Below are 17,317 nucleotides of genomic sequence, written 5' to 3'. Positions count from 1 at the left end.
ATCAAGCTTTGATTATTTGAATTAGCTGCGTAGTGATAGGGCAAAAAACAAAACATGCACCCAGGGAGGGCCCCAGGACAGAGTTTGGGGGACCCAAGCCTGGTAAATGTGTAGGTTGGAGTGAAGGCCTGCATGATGGTAGGAACTCCTTATAGAAGACTGGAGGTCAATTATACAACACATGCTTAGCCCATTCTTTCATTGGGTGTAAAACATGAGGAACAATGAATTCAAACTATGAATAAAGGCACAGTAATACAAACAATTTTAAGATTAGATCAATGTAGTTTTATTTTTTAAACAACTCTGCATTAAGACTTTTACAGACTCATGAGTTCATTCAACATAATCTTGAAAGTTAATCAGTCTATGAAATACAATCTGGAGTTAACCCCTCAAAAACAGAGACACTAAACATTGTAAAGACATTTAATTTCTCAAAAACTGAAAAAGGATAAGAGATTATAGACCCGTCCAAAGATACAAGCTTTTTCAGCTTTCTGACTTTCACCAGTCCTATTTCCAACAACAAGCATCTATTAAAAATCACAAATCCATTCATACTTTAAATGTTATTCTACAAGGAGATCCAAGATTTTGTACAGTCTGACTATATAATATCTGTGAATAGAGTGTCTTGATTAATGTGCGACTACATTGGGTGAAGCAGGTCATTGCCTCCATAGCAACAGGCAGAGGCTCAGAGACAGTATACCTAAAACATTTACTACACAGAAGCAGAAAACCCACCCAAATGAGAACAGTGTATTGTAATTCATCCTTCATTTGGGCTGTGTTTACACAGTCACCCTAAGAACACAATTCAGATTTTTCTTCTTCTTCTGACTGTCCACACTCAGTTTTACATGTGCCCATATCAGATTTGTGCATTCACACTGATGTGGGAGAGGCTATAAGGATATTCCTGACCTGTAATCAATCAAATGTATTTATAAAGCCCTTTTTACATCAACAGATGTCAAAGTGCTATACAGAAACCTAGCCTAAAACCCCAAACAGCAAGCAATGTAAAAGCCAAAATCTAACTGACCCTTACCTCATTTGAACACATTTTTTATTAAATATTGTTTTGCAGGTCAGGAGTGTCCGTATAGCCTTTTTCCACTGATGTAACACACAGATACAATGCTTATTTCTGTCACTGTTCCTTTAAATGTAGCTGTGGTTGTCATGGTAATGGCAGGTCATGTGCAAAAAAACAAATCTAATCATCCAGACAGGTCACATATGAAACATCAGAATTATATCACGATTGAGATCCACATGTGGATGTGGTATAAATCAGAAGTCAAAAGATCAGATTCAAATGTGTTTTTGTTGTTGCCGTTTACACATTGGGGAAAATATCAGATGGGTATCAGATATATAAATAATTTACCCACGTTAAGCTCTGCTCCCCTTGGTTACTGTTGCAACCTCTGACAACATTTTCCCTGGAAGCCCAATTCCCTTGTCAACCACTGGCGAAATCCCCTCGCAATGATGTCAAACTGTTTTAATACACAACAATTAAATTAAAACAGACTACCCCTGGCTAATCAGGAATCTCTTGGGTATGTTGTGGTGGACTGTCATTATAATTGCTTTACGGGAACCTGGTAAAATTGTTTGTAGCAGAGGAGGTTGGTGGCAGTCTCATGGTAATGGCTGGAGAGGAATGAGTGGAATGGTATAAAATACATCAAATACATGGTTTCCATGAGTTTGATGCCATTCCATTCGCCCCGTTCCAGCCATTATTATGAGCCGTCCTACCCTCAGCAGCCTCCAATGGTTTGTAGCTAGTGTGGTTAGCCACTGAATGGCTCTCTGAATTCACTGTCAGCATGCAGTCAAAGCTACTAACCACTTTTGGAGTTAACTAGTTAGTGCTCTCAAATCATATCCTGATGTCAACAGCAGATGGAAGTTGTATTAATAGCATGGATAACTTAGCTAGCTCACATACATTGAGAAAACAAGTTATATTACGTTAGGTTGTCAATAGATGCGTTCACACTGCTCCTTAGCCCTGGGCTAAGGAAGATTTTAGCCCAAGGCTAAGAACATTGCAGTTTGAAAAGGCCTAGTGCGACAGAGCCAACCTTGGCTAGACAACCAGTTGACCTAACAAACAATGGAACAAAAGTATAATTTCAGATTAATGCTCCAACAGGCTCTGCATTTCAGGAAACTACGTTTTTCCTCCACTCCCCTCACTGGCATTAATGTGCCGCTACGAAGTCACAGCACAGATTTGCCTAGCTGCGGTCCCCAATGTAGTTTTAAGCTGCGGCCCCCAATGTAGTTTTAACCCACGGCACCTCCCATTGTGCTTCTCTGCCTGTTCTCCAACTCTCAGAATTTACGGGGGAAATTAGCTACATGCTATCAAAACCATGGAAACTCTCGGTGGCAAAACTCCAAATGCAGCCTGAAATTAAGAGTAGCTGAATTTGTCGCTAGCCTCTTCCCAATAAGTCACTGAAGGGGTCATTTTTTATATAACAAAAATAAATCGCTACACATAGCGACAAAGTCACTAAATTGGCAACACTGGCTAGGCCCTGACGACAGTTGCTATCCATGCGTTTGCTTGCCCAAAATTCTGGGGTGGGACTTCGTGAAGGGAAATTGTCAAAAGATCTGAATTGAGCTGCCTGTGTAAACACAGCCTTATGATCCACCTTATAGTTCATCAAAAGGCAATAACTGGATAAACGCATGAATGCAAAACTAGACAAGCATCACAGCTGTTAACGTGATGTATGAATATTATGCAGACTGTGGATTAGAAGGTATATTTTCTTGTGATTAAGACCGCACATTATTTTATTAAACAACATACGGGTATCTCCTTCACTAACGAGACAAGGACAAACAGTCCAGCTTAGATTCAGTCTGCCAAAGGCCACAACAAACACCCTCCCACAAGTCTCACAGACAGACAGCAGAGAATTGAACTTCATCTGTTCTTAACGCTCATATTGCTTATGAAGGAGAAACGTCACAACATTTGATATGGCAAGGACAGCCTTTGTGATATACCGATGTTCTGTGGGGCTGAAACATTAAACAATCCCATTTTACTGTTAGAACTTTGTTGTAACACTACACTTGACTGATAATGAATTTAGATTGGACAATAAAAAAGTTAATGACAACTGTTGACCCTCTCCATTCACCAACCTTTCTGTCTCGGTTGACTATTCCCCCATCTCACAATGACAATACATGTCCTCAATATCAGACTGGTCCCTCCCTCCCTCTCAACTAACAGTATGACTACTAGTTAGGCAGTATCAAGAGGAATCTGCACTTCCACTGGAAATACATACAGCTCCACCATCACGCTCATGCGTCACACCCACAAAGACGGTCCAAACATTTACGTAGACACCCACATTTATAGCTTTGCTTTCTGTGCCGTAAATTAGAATACATTGTGCTTAGATTAATTCATATACCAGACCGTAAAGTATGTTATACAAATACTAATCTGTTTTATAATGTACATTCATTTTGTTAAATCTTTATATAATTTACATATGCTTTAATAAAATAGTCCTTTCAGAATATATTAAGTTAGTTAATTTCCCACTGCATCTCACCCAGTCCACATATCTGATCACTCAAGAAAAACCTGCATCTTTATCTCCATTTCAAGCGCATCTAACGTCACATCCCAGGTCACTGGCTTAAGTTTCATTTGAACATATAAAATACTATCAAATTATTCTCAACAAATGTGGAATACTCCTATGGCTTTTATATGGTATATTGGCCTCCCTCCTAATGTCTAGAGGACTATCACATCAACCTCTGACAAAATGTATCTTTATAGGCATATAATCATTTTCAAAATTGGGTAGGTTTGCTGCCATGAACTGCACATTTGTCCTGTGCCAATAATGTAGTTACATGAATGGGTCATACAAGGATATTGTAAAATTCTATAGAAAATGCCTATAGACTACATGTGTAATATTTCCTCTACACTAACTCTTCTAGATGATGGCAACAGATCTACAGTCACTGTAACTGGTGAGTCTATTACATTTAAAAAGCAGTAGGTAAACATTGAGGTTATTACAGAATAAAATCTATAGTCGTTGACAATGTTACAAATGTAAAAGTAGTTGAGTCATATAGGGATGTTCTGGTTTCTATGTAAGTGCACTTCATTGGCACAGGACACCAGTAACAAAGGAGGCAACTATTTATTATTGTAAACTGTCTGTATAACCTCTTCTTCCTGGAGTTCAGTTATAAGAGCGAGTGGAGGGTCATATTCACTACCTACCTTTAACCCTCAACACTCACTACCTTTAACCCTCAACACCCAGTCTCTTCCCTACTCCAAGGCACTGCTTAAACTGTAAACATGGCAGTTTGGCTTACTAAGATAGGAGGACCATTTACATGACTGTCAGAGCTACTTGTGGAGTGTGTAAAAACGTGAGATATCAGTCACAATGTCCCACAGCTGATATTCAATAAAGTAGGCTAGGGGGAAACTAATCTAAGAATTGATACTGAATTGTGATACAGGAGGAATTGCTCATATATGTGCATGCAAGCATGCTCACAGAGTAAAATATAGACATTTTAACTGTACTAAGTGCTTTTATCCATTTACAATCGATTATGTTCCGTACTCTCCATTTTAATATACAGTACCAGTCAAAAGTTTGGACACACCTACTCATTCAAGGGTTTTATTTTTTACTATTTTCTACATTGTAGAATAATAGTGAAGACATCATAACGATGAAATAACACATATGGAATCATATAAAAACTCAGCAAAAAAATTAACATCCCTTTTTCAGGACCCTGTCTTTCAAAGATAATTTGTAAAAATCTAAATAACTTCACAGATCTTCATTGTAAAGTGTTTAAACACTGTTTTCCATGCTTGTTCAATGAACCATAAACAATTAAATGAACAGGCACCTGTGGAATGGTCGTTAAGACACTAACAGCTTACAGAGGCTAGGCAATTAAGGTAACAGTTATGAAAACTTAGGACACTAAGACGCCTTTCTACTGACTCTGAAAAACACCAAAAGAAAGATGCCCAGGGTCCCTGCTCATTTGCGTGAAAGTGCCTTAGGCATGCTGCAAGGAGGCATGAGGACTGCAGATGTGGACAGGGCAATAAATTGCAATGTCCGTACTGTGTGACGCTGAAGACAGCGCTACATGGAGACAGGACAGACAGCTGATCGTCCTCGCAGTGCCAGACCACATGTAACAACACCTGCACAGAATCGGTACAACCGAACATCACACCTGCGGGACAGGTACAGGATGGCAACAATAACTGCCCGAGTTACACCAGGAACGCACAATCCCTCCATCAGTGCTCAGACTGTCCACAATAGGCTGAGAGAGGCTGGACTGAGAGCTTGTAGGCTTGTTGTAAGGCAGGTCCTCACCAGACATCACCGGCAACAAAGTCGCCTATGGGGAAAAATCCACCGTCGCTGGACCAGACAGGACTGGCAAAAAGTGCTCTTTACAAACGAGTCGCGGTTTTGTCTCACCAGGGGTGAAGGTCAGATTCGCGTTTATTGTCGAAGGAATGAGCGTTACACTGAGGCTTGCACGCTGGAGCAGGATCGATTTGGAGGTAGAGGGTCCGTCATGGTCTGGGGCGGTGTGTCAAAGCATCATCGGACTGAGCTTGTTGTCATTGCAGGCAATCTCAACGCTGTGCGTTACAGGGAAGACATCCTCCTGCAGGCTCATCCTGACATGACCCTCCAGCATGACAATGCCACCAGCCATACTGCTCGTTCTGTGCGTGATTTCCTGCAAGACAGGAATGTCAGTGTTCTGCCATGGCCAGCGAAGAGCCCGGATCTCAATCCCATTGAGCACGTCTGGGACCTGTTGGATCGGCGGGTGAGGGCTAGGGCCATTCCCCCCAGAAATGTCCGGGAACTTCCCGGTGGGGTAACATCTCACAGCAAGAACTGGCAAATCTGGTGCAGTCCATGAGGAGGAGATGCACTGCAGTACTTAATGCAGCTGGTGGCCACACTAGATACTGACAGTTACTTTTGATTTTGACCCCCCCTTTGTTCGTCACATGTCTGTGGAACTTGTTCAGTTTATGTCTCAGTTGTTGAATCTTGTTTTGTTCATACAAATGTATTTACACATGTTAAAAGTTTGCTCAAAATAAACACAGTTGACAGTGAGAGGACGTTTCTTTTTTTGCTGAGTTTAGTAACCCCAAAAAGTGTTAAATTAAAATATATTTTAGATGTAAGCTTCTTGAAAGTAGCCACTCTTTGCCTTGATGCCAGCTTTGCACACTTGGCATTCTCTCAACCAGCTTCACCTGGAATGCATTTCAATTAAAAGGTACGCCAAAATTATTTGTGTAATTTCTTTCCTTAATGCAATTGAGCCAATCAGTTGTGTCGTGACAATGTAGGGTTGGTATACAGAAGATAGCCCTATTTGGTAAAAGACCAAGTCCATATTATGGCAAGAACAGCTCAAATAAGCAAAGAGAAATGACAGTCCATCATTACTTTAAGATATGATGGTCAGTCAATTTGGAAAAATTCAAGATGCAAAGTTTCTTCAAGTGCAGTCGCAAAAACCATCAAGCGGTATGATGAAACTGGCTCTCATGAGGACCGCCACACGAAAGGAAGACCCAGAGCTACCTCTGCTGCAGAGGATGAGTTCATTAGAGTTAACTGCACCTCAGAAATTGCAGCCCAAATAAATGCTTCACAGAGTTCAAGTAACAGACACATCAACAGTTCAGAGAAGACTGCGTGAAATCAGGCCTTCATGTTCGAATTGCTGCAAAGAAACCACTACTAAAGGACACCAATAAGAAGAAGAAACTTGCGTGTGCCAAGAAACATGAGCAATGGACATTAGACCGGTGAAAATCTGTCCTTTGGTCTGATGACTCCAAATTTGAGATTCTTTGGTTTCAACCGCCGTGTCTTTGTGAGACGCAGAGTAGGTGAATAGATGATCTCCGCATGTGTGGTTCCACCGTGAAGCATGGAGGAGGTGGTGTGATGGTTCTTTGCTGGTGACACTGTCTGTGATTTATTTAGAATTCAAGGCACACTTAACTAGCATGGCTACCACAGCATTCTGCAGCGATACGCCATCCCATCTGGTTTGCGCTTAGTGGAACTATCATTTGTTTTTCAACAGAACAATGACCCAACACACCTCCAGGCTGTGTACGGGCTATTTGACCAAGAGGGAGAGTGATGGAGTGCTGCATCAGATGACCTGGCCTCCACAATCATCCAACCTCAACCCATTTGAGATGGTTTGGGATGAGTTGGACCGCAGAGTGAAGGAAAAGCAGCCAACAAGTGCTCAGCATATGTGGGAACTCCTTCAAGACTGTTGGAAAAGCATTCCAGGTAAAGCTGGTCAAGGGAATGCCAAGAGTGTGCAAAGCTGTCATCAATGCAAAGGGTGGCTACTTTGAAGTATCTCAAATATAAAATATTTTTTAAACACTTTTTTGGTTACTACATGATTCCATATGTATTATTTAATAGTTTATGTCTTCACTACTATTCTACAATGTAGAAAATAGTAAAAATAAAGAAAAACCCTTGAATGAGTAGGTGTTAATAATATTTGCTTCTATACTAAATATATTTATAATATATAGAATCCATTTAGAGTAAAGTACATAAAATACCCACAGCTTATGCATTTCCCCTGATCTCTTAAATAATCAAAGTAGATTCATAGTATGTTCAGAGAAGTATTGTGAATTTTGGTAGGGAAAACAACAATACCAATATATTCAACAACTTGTTGCCTTACTACCAGTTTAGTATGATAAATAAAAGTGCCCAATGAGTTTGAGTCCTCTAGTACAGTATTGCAGAGCCAAAGATGCCACAGAACTGGGACTGCTAAAGCATCACTCAGTGAAGTTCAATACTGGCTCAAGAACCACACAGCTGTTGCTTGAAACCACAATAATAGTTCAGTATTATCCACTGCAGCCCCATCCCTACAAACACTCACACACACACACCTTTGCATACAAAACACACATACCCAAATCCATACCAATGAACATAAAATACATTAAAAACGGAGGTTGCGGACAGAGTAGCTCTAGTAAGAGAAAAGGGAACTATATTCAACTGGATAACATCCGCAAGATGAAGAAAACCTGACTTCCATTATAATATTCTTACAACTACATCTCTCTCTCTTCCAAATCCTCTATGTCCTCTTTATTACTGTGACTTCAAAGCCTTCATACTTCATCACCCCTCGACCCCCACATCTTAACAAGTCACCTCACTCCCTTCCACTGGTATATTTTACACACAACAAATTAACTCAACTCCCTTCTCCGAACAAGAACTGCACTAGAACAGCATATATATTGCAATATAACGGCAATATAACAGTAGAGATAAAAGTAAGAATACCAGTTAGGCTAATACCAAATACAGGAACCGTACAGATATCAAATCTTTGTTGCGATATTAGCGATATTGACAAGAAACAAAGGTAGAAATATCTAAGGCCAGTTAGAAAGCCTCCTAAAAGTTGAGGAGGTCCATCCCCGATATGTAGCAAGGATATAATAAAGGAATAGAAGGTGTATAGCTTGAGCACAGCAGTGTGTTCTATTTAACTTCTCTGGATTTACTAAGGAATAGAACAATACTATGTTCACATCATAGATAGTCCATCTTCCGATGAGGTTTTTTAAACCTACATCCCAAAAAACATCAAAATAAGAAACATTAAATCAAGTTTTAATCAAACAACACTTCTTATTTTTAAACAATGAGTTGAATAATGATGTCATAGGGAATCAGAAGCTTAGCATAGTGAGTGAGCTTCTATGGTGAAGTGTTGCAACAATACTTCAAACCTCTAGGGTGTGCCAGTACAGTATATATCAGGTCCATGGTAACGCCCCAAATGGAGGTGTAATATACAAGTCTGCCAGTGACTTCAATCTACCCATGTGAACATGTTAGATACTGGCTATTTACAATTCAATCTTGACTTATATTGGTTCAATCTTGCCTTCTTCCAAATGTATTTCACCAGTAAGGAATGTTTTTAACATACCTCCAATAAGAAGGAACTAACTACAGTAGTTACGACTAAACACAGGTCCACCAAGTGACTGAGGTACAATAATACAGGACAAGTATATACACAGTAGAGTAGAGATGATATTACATGAGAATCCTGTGGTGATGTCTCATAGTTAGCTACCATTTCAGAGGAAGCTTAATCAGTTTAGGGGAGTCAGCAGGTGGCAGGTGAGATAGACTTTGTCGTGAAGACTTTAGGCTGGAATGGATTTACAGTAGGCTTGTGTGTGCTGTATGTGTGTGTTGTGTTTGTGTTGAGTCTGACTGTGTGGTGTGTCCTTGTAAGTGGGGCGTGGGGGGTGGGTGGGGGTTTGAGTGTCAATAGCTTGGCCTGGTGGTTTCCATACACTGACTACGGGACATAATTGTATGGGACGATGTTGTTTCACCAGTTCATGATGCAGTTCCTGTTCAGGGTCATGAAGTAGACCTGGCTGCTGCCCCCGGAGCGCACCGAAGCAAAGAACACCTGAGATGCAAAACAGAAGATTACGACCACACACATATAGATTGGGTACATTTCTGAATCCATGTGTGTGCATACCTGTTTGTGTGAGTATGTGTGTGTGACCCACCTTGTCATTCCTCTCACAGAGGAACTTGAGCCTCTGGGCTCTCTTGTGCATGAAGACTCCGTCCAAGTGGCCCGTCTCTACAGCACGGATCTCTATGGCCTTCTCTCCCCAGCCCATGATCTGGTTAGAGCAGATATGGGCTGAACAGAGAGAAAGAGAAGGAGATAACTCAGAACACAGCAACTTTATGAGGAAGTGTGTGTGTGTTTGTACACATGTGCCATACCAACGGAGGTGGGCATCTCGCCCCACTGAAGCACCACATCTTTGATGATGCGTCCGTAGGTGTTTACATAGACGCCCTCGTCCTCGTAGCACAGCAGCATCTCCATGCCGTCCGAGCTGGGCAGGAACACGATGGCATGGGGCATGATCTGGCACTGGATCTGAACACACACAGAGAGAAGGAGTATAATATTTTTTGACCTAACAGTTAAATGCACTGATTCTCACTCTGAATAAGAGTCTGTGAAGCAGTGTTGTGGTCGAGTCACTAGTCCCTACGGCTAATTCAGAGACACCAATAGTCAAGTCACTAGTCCCTACGGCTAAGTCCGAGTCACGAGAGTCCCTATGGCTAAGTACGAATCACCAATAGTCAAGTCACGAGTCCCTATGGCTAATTCCGAGTCACCAATAGTCAGGTCACGAGTCCCTATGGCTGAAGTCTGAGTCTCAGTGTTTGAGTCCTGGTCTAAATGCTCAAGTCTGAATCACTGGGTCTGAGTTTTGAAGTTCGAAGTGGTTCCGGTCTTCTCTATTTTTCTGTTACATATTTGACATTGCGCCACACTCTTTGCACCATCTGCTGAAAAACTTTGGAAAGCAAAATTAATGATTCAGGGTTTGGTATTTGGTTACTGCTGTTTTTTTGCACACTCGTACTGATGGCTCGATGCTCGTCTGTTGCTAGAGATTCGCGCCTCTATTGATTTAGCTCAGATTTAGTAGAAGAAATCTTCCCAGCAACAACTAGTGGCGGGCTGGTGGGAAGATTTTAATGTGAGCATTGAAGTAACGCAAAGATTTACCTCCTGTTGCCCAATGGTCATAAATGGCTGCAATATGCAATAGAATATGAAACAAATAAGTAATTCATACACAGGCTCACACATTTTATTTTAATGTAATGTTCAATAGTTATGTCAAGTCAGTAATGGATGAATGTTCTCTAGATGGAATTGGCTATTGCTCCTGTCAGATTGACCAGACTATTACTTGCAATAATTGTAACAAGCTCTCTGCTACTTTTTGTAAAATCACCCACTGATATTTGTGTAGGTTTTTTAATGCAGATTGAAATCTTAAGACTTGTCAGAACATAGCTATAGGTTGTAGGGGGGAAATTAGGAGGGTAGAGTGAGACAACAAATTCAAAGAGCCTACTTTTCTATGCTCAAGGGGGAGAGAAATAGCTAGACTGTTTTACTCTTAAACTCAATACTATGGTTTTCAATTTCGTAAAGCAGTTTGTGTTTCTTAACCAGGCAAAGCTAAATAGTAGTCTGTGGTTACGGGGACGCAGAGCCTGCCTTGCCTGTCTGCCCACACTCATTGCTTACATCGCAGCAGCTCACCAGCTGATGTAGGCTGTGGCGCGTCCTTCCCACTGCTAGAGAACAGAAGCCTTGCTGCTCTGCGCACACAGTTCTGCTAATATTCTGCTTATCATAGTAGCATACTCAGTCCAAGTGAAAATACAAGTCACAAAAAGGCGAGTCAGAGTCACCAATGGTCGAGTCAGAAGTCATGAAAAATCGGGACTCGAATCCGAGTCCTGGGCTCGAGTACTTCCACACTGCTGTGAAGTGATGAAAATGTATAGCTAGCAAGAAGTGGGTGAAAACTGTGAGGAGGTTTTTACATCAATACCTGTCAAGTTTGGGCATCTAATCAATAAACAGGTTATTATTCATGTTCTGTAGCTATTTTAGGTGTGAATGTATTCTCAAGTCTATCTGATTTGGAAGAATTTGTGGGGGCTTAAGGATATTCTGTCCCCATAGTTTCTGTCTGGCCCTGTTTATATGTGTGTGGTGTCATGACGTTGCCTGCTTGGGTATAGCAAGCCCCATCCCCCTCTCCCTGCCTCTCCCTGCCCCCTACAACTAGGCTGCTGTGGTCACAAAGAGACGTCGTAAATTCCTGAGAATCTCCTCATGGACACACAGTATAGCAGAGGGTAAAACTTCCAAAGAGAACAAAGGGATTTCTTCCACCTCACAGAACTTGAGGTACGAACAGATTTCATGTTCCGGAAAAAGTATAAAAGATCGGTGAAGATTCCAGCTATTAATATGTCCGTTTGTCACAACTTGGGAAACTCATGGGAGACTGTGTGGCTACATTACCATACCGCTGTTTATATAATAACCTCAGATATGAGGTTTACATCTAATTGTTGTATAAAATGAATGAGTGAGTATGATACTGTTTGTATAATTGTGTAATATGATTTTGGACTGTTTAATGAAGAAAAATACAAATCCCTTTTGATTTGAACTAAATCCGAGGACCAGCCCCTGAGCCCAGTTGGGTCAGACATCCTGGGACAGCCCCTTTCTGCAATTCCTAATAAAAACCCAACTTGAGAAATTATCACCAGACCATGTTTTTTCTCCATTAGGAGGAGACAAAGGTTGTGGACAATTGCTGAGTCTTTAACCATACCACGTGGTTAAACTCAAAGACTATACCGACAGAATAAGAACAAGTCTTTGATATTGACTACTAGTCTGCAGCTAGGAATTCGGTATCATTGAACGCGAAGAACGACAACCGCCGAAACATCCATTCTATAATGAATGTCACTCTGAACTACCCACAATAACCATGATAGAGACAGACGAAACTCTCCAACAGAAACTAACTTTTCTCCAGCGATCAAGACGACACACTGAGCGTAAATATATATATATTGATTGCAATTGTTCCCGAATGAGTGAGCGTTCATGTGTAAAGGATTAGCATGTCAATTGTTATAATTATGAACTCTGTAGTGACTTCTTAGTCGACCCCCAATTTTCCCTTTGTCTAACAAGCCGCCATGCCGGTTCAGCCCACTAGGGCATATTTCTCCTATCATTTCATGTAACCATTTTAAGTTTGTTTGTTTGTTTATGCATTTCTGTGAATTACTTAGTTAGTAATAAATAAATGATTTAAGACAATTGATGTATGGATGACTCATAGTGAAGACTGGGTTCGTGCAGATAACCAACAATTTACAACGTTTGGAATGAGACTAACGTGAGGTAAAGTAAATAATTAATTAATTCGAAGACTAATTGATCAGATAAAATATCTGAAAAGTTATTTTAGGAAATGATAACTTTGTAATCCGAATATTTTTCCTTGGTGCCCCAAATTCATAGTTAATTAGTTACGTTATTAATCAGTTGATCACGTAATCCCTAATTACAGGAGTCTTTGCTAAAAACTAAGTCTTCAATTTAATGATAGCAAAGACACGACAGTGGTGTCACTAGGAACTTATCCACTTACATGCACTGGGATGTAGATGTCATAGTTGTTCCCAGAGTCAACGTCGATGGCGTGGAAGCCAGCAATGGAGCCATAGATGACTTTCAACCTCTGACCTTCCTCCACTGTGAGGTCTACCAACTGGGGCCTGTGGGGCAGGTCACCAAAGGACTAGAGGAGAGGAGAGAGAGAGAGAGATGGGAGACGGAAAGAGAGACGAGAAAGAGGGAGAACATACGTTTTTTTTTATGTTGTTCTGGTTGACTGGCTGTGGGAAATAGAACACCTGGCACTCAGAACAATAAGGCAGGAAAAGTGAGACCTACCTTGAAGGCCATGAATTTGTGATAAGGCTTGGGAGCCCAGGCATATACCTCCACCGCATTCTTCATAGCTATCACCAGGAACTTGATCCTCTCATATTTCACTAGACACAAACAACAAAGCGGGATTAGAGCCTTTATATTATACTATAAATAAACACATCCAAAAAGGCAAAAACCATATGTGTAAATGTACATTGTTGGAAAATGCATTGATAATAGATATGCGGTTCAATAACGGGTCACATCACTGTTCCGCTGTCTCCGTCCTTCCTTCCTTTACTCACCCACTTTGTAGTGGACACATCCCTCCATCTCCCCTACAGTGGTCCAGCCCTGCTTCTTCTCAACCTCCGGGTCATTGTGGAGGATCTTGTTTCTCAGCCAGGCCAGGTAGTACACACGCACCTTGTTCTTCTTACCTGGGACAGACACACACACACACACACACACACACACACACACACACACACACACACACACACACACACACACACACACACAGTAAGAGGTTATACAGTGGATAAGAAAAGGGGCTGAGTAGCAACAGATGGAGTTTGTGATGCACAGGTCCTTGTCAAATCAAATCAAATTTTATTGGTCACATACACATACTTAGCAGATGTTATTGCGGGTGTAGTGAAATGTTTGTGTTCACAGCGCTAACAGTGCAGTAATATCTAACAATTCACAACAATACACACAAATCTAAAAGTAAAATAATGGAATTAAGAAATATATAAATATTAGGACGAGCAATGTCTTAGTGGCATTGACTAAAATACAGTATAAACATATGAAATGAGTAAAGCAGTATGTAAACACTATTAAAGTGACTAGTGTTCCATTATTGAAGTGACCAGTGATTCCATGTCTATGTATATAGGGTAGTAGCCTCTAAGGTGCAGGGTTGAGTAACCGCGTGGTAGCCGGCTAGTGATGACTATTTAACAGTCTGATGGCCCTGAGATAGAAGCTGTTTTTCAGTCTCTCGGTCCCAGCTTTGATGCACCTGTACTGACCTCGCCTTCTGGATGATAGCGGGGTGAACAGGCCGTGGCTCGGGTGGTTGATGTCCTTGATGATCTTTTTGGCCTCCCTGTGACATCAGGTGCTGTAGGTGTCCTGGAGGGCAGGTAGTTGCCCCCGGTGATGCGTTGTGCAGACTGCACCACCCTCTGGAGAGCCCTGCGGTTGCGGGTGGTGCAGTTTCCATACCAAGTGATGATACAGCCCGACAGGACGCTCTCAATGGTGCATCTGTAAAAGTTTGTGAGGCTCTTAGGAGCCAAGCCAAATTTATTCAGCCTCCTCTGAGGTTGTAGAGGCACTGTTGTGCCACCTTCACCACAAGTCTGTGTGGACCATTTCAGATCGTCAGTGACGTGTACGCCAAGGAACTTGAAGCTTTCCACCTTCACTGCGGTCCCGTCGATGTGGAGAGGGGGCTGCTCCCTCTGCTTTTTCCTGAAGTCCACGATCAGCTCCTTCGCTTTGTTGACATTGAGGGAGAGGTTATATTCCTGGCACCATTCCGCCAGGTCCCTCACCTTCTTCCTGTAGGCTGTCTCGTCATTGTTGGTAATCAGGCCTACTATGGTTGTGTCATCTGCAAACTTGATGATTGAGTTGGTGGCGTGCATGGCCACACAGTCATGGGTGAACAGGGAGTACAGCAGGGGGCTGAGTACGCACCCTTGTGGGGCCCCTGTGTTGAGGATCAGTGAAGTGGAGGTGTTGTTTCCTACCTTCACCACCTGGGGACGGCCCGTCAGGAAGTCCAAGCCCCAGTTGCACAGGGCGGGGTTGAGACCCAGGGCCCTGAGCTTAATGATGGGTTTGGAGGGTACTATGGTGTTGAATGCTGAGCTATGGTCAATGAACAGCTTTCTTACATAGGTATTCCTCTTGTCCAGATGGGATAGAGCAGTGTGCAGTGTTATGGCGATTGCATCGTCTGTGGATCTATTGGGGCGGTAAGCAAATTGAAGTAGGTCTAGGGTGTCAGGTAAGGTAGAGGTGATATGATCCTTAACTAGCCACGGGTGTATTCAGTTGAAATGAAACGTTCAGAACGTTGCAGATAGAAAGGCAAAATGTAGAGCTAACAGATTCTATCTGAAGATTTTGTGACGTTGCACTATCCTGAACAGACCCCAGGTAAGCGCAGTGTTGTTCAAGTGCTGAGCAGTACTAATCACCTGATATGGTGATGAGCAGGTTCAGTCCCTCCAGAACATCCATTTGTTGAAACCTGCGCGAATTGATGAGGGGGTAGACCTTCCCCTGACCACTACGGTCCAGCAGCTTCAGACCGTTCTCTGTCCCCACCAGCAGGTTCACACCTGGGAATCACACACAGATACAAATATCCCCAAAATGCAAACAATCAGGACCTACAGGAAATATGTAGAAGATGTGATACTCATGGTGGATGGAATAAAATGATTACAGTGTTGGCTATAGCTTAGACCAGCGTGCCGTCTGTCTCACCCCAGAGAGCAGCACAGAGGATCTCAGAGTTGAACCTCTTCTTGTACTTGCGGATCTCGGGGGTGTCGCTGTGGGGGCGTGTGTTGGTGGGGTTCACGTTCACCATGGAGCCTTTCCTCACCTCCATCTTCAGCTGCTCAAACCTGGAGCCCAGGCCTGGACACAGCAGGAGGGAGGCAGAGAAGCAGGCAAAGTTTAGAGGGAAGAGGAGAAAAAACTTCCTTAAGGGAATGATATTGAATCAAGCTACTATGGGCAAATGCTGCCCTCCTGCTGTGAGACATTTCCATGACTCAGATTTAATAACAGCAGTAAAGTAAAAGATGCTGGATTGTGAGCCGCGTAATGAAGCTAGAGACTGGAATAGGGAACTAAGGAATTGAGGGTGTATAGGGGAACCTCATTTAACCTTTTGATAATGAGACATTCTGTCTGTACTTACTGCCCACAGAGATGGCATCCGCAGTGTCACCTGGTGGTTGGTACATGCCCAGGTCAACAAAGGTGGTGAAGGAGGACTTGCCACTTGACGCCTTGACTAGACCCCTGGACTGATACTGGAGGAAACAGGAAGGAAGGGAGAGAATGGAGTTTTGGGCAGAGAACCATGTCCATGATTGTACTTGTATTCGGGGAGAGAGTCAGAGAGACTCACATCATAAACAGAGTCTTTCCCAGGGGAGGAGTGGGAGGCGGAGTCAGTGGGGGAGTGGGAGGGCTGCACCACATCAGGCAGGTTGGTGTATCCATTGTGGCTCCGCTTCTCTGGTGTCTGCCAGGCAACGGGGACAAACCAGTCACAATGGCCCAACACAACCTCCTACATAAGAGTAACCTGACCACCCACACACATTTACACAACTCCACACACATACATGTATACATATGTGTGTTAATACAGATTACTTCTCTCTAGTCCAGTAGGCTACTTCCTGAAAGACATAACTCACCCTCTGCACCAGCATGGTCTGGTCCCTGTAGCCTCCAGCCTGCCCTTCCTCCCCTCCCTCGCCCTCCTCCTCCTCATGAACCACCATGGTGTTGACCGAGTCAGTGTCGGCATCCCGGGGACTAAAGACAGACAGGAGAGGATGTCAAGGAGGAAGAAACAGAGGAAAATGACGGAACAGCAGAGGATATGAAGTAGACAGGAAAATGAAAGAAGGGAAGGTGAGGGTGGCGGTATAAAGAGGATAAGAATGGGCTTTCGATGTCATTATTCACACAAGAATCCGTCTCTCCTTTCAATGTCATTATTCACACGAGAAGCAGTCTCTCCTTTCAATGTCATTATTTACACGAGAAG

General features: G+C 42.5%; 1 protein-coding gene across 6 annotated transcripts in view; it reads right to left on the bottom strand.

Annotated features, from left to right (window-relative positions):
- Positions 1-265: 265 nt before the first annotated feature.
- mink1 (misshapen-like kinase 1) overlaps positions 266-17,317 on the bottom strand; it is a 58,106-nt gene continuing 41,054 nt past the window's right edge. For all 6 annotated transcript variants that reach the window (XM_071338550.1, XM_071338551.1, XM_071338552.1 and 3 more), the window contains 11 exons: positions 16,962-17,082; positions 16,667-16,783; positions 16,454-16,568; positions 16,012-16,167; positions 15,720-15,863; positions 13,806-13,940; positions 13,522-13,622; positions 13,217-13,366; positions 9,939-10,098; positions 9,713-9,852; positions 266-9,606 (listed from right to left, as the gene is read on the bottom strand). In XM_071338550.1, the coding sequence (XP_071194651.1) occupies positions 9,523-9,606; positions 9,713-9,852; positions 9,939-10,098; positions 13,217-13,366; positions 13,522-13,622; positions 13,806-13,940; positions 15,720-15,863; positions 16,012-16,167; positions 16,454-16,568; positions 16,667-16,783; positions 16,962-17,082 (1,423 nt within the window). In that variant the 3' untranslated portion in view covers positions 266-9,522. The remainder of the gene's footprint in view (positions 9,607-9,712; positions 9,853-9,938; positions 10,099-13,216; positions 13,367-13,521; positions 13,623-13,805; positions 13,941-15,719; positions 15,864-16,011; positions 16,168-16,453; positions 16,569-16,666; positions 16,784-16,961; positions 17,083-17,317) is intronic.

Source organism: Salvelinus alpinus, chromosome 13 (genome assembly GCF_045679555.1).
Source record: "Salvelinus alpinus chromosome 13, SLU_Salpinus.1, whole genome shotgun sequence".
In the NCBI taxonomy this organism is placed as follows: domain Eukaryota; kingdom Metazoa; phylum Chordata; class Actinopteri; order Salmoniformes; family Salmonidae; genus Salvelinus; species Salvelinus alpinus.
This window is presented reverse-complemented; position numbering and strand designations above follow the sequence as displayed.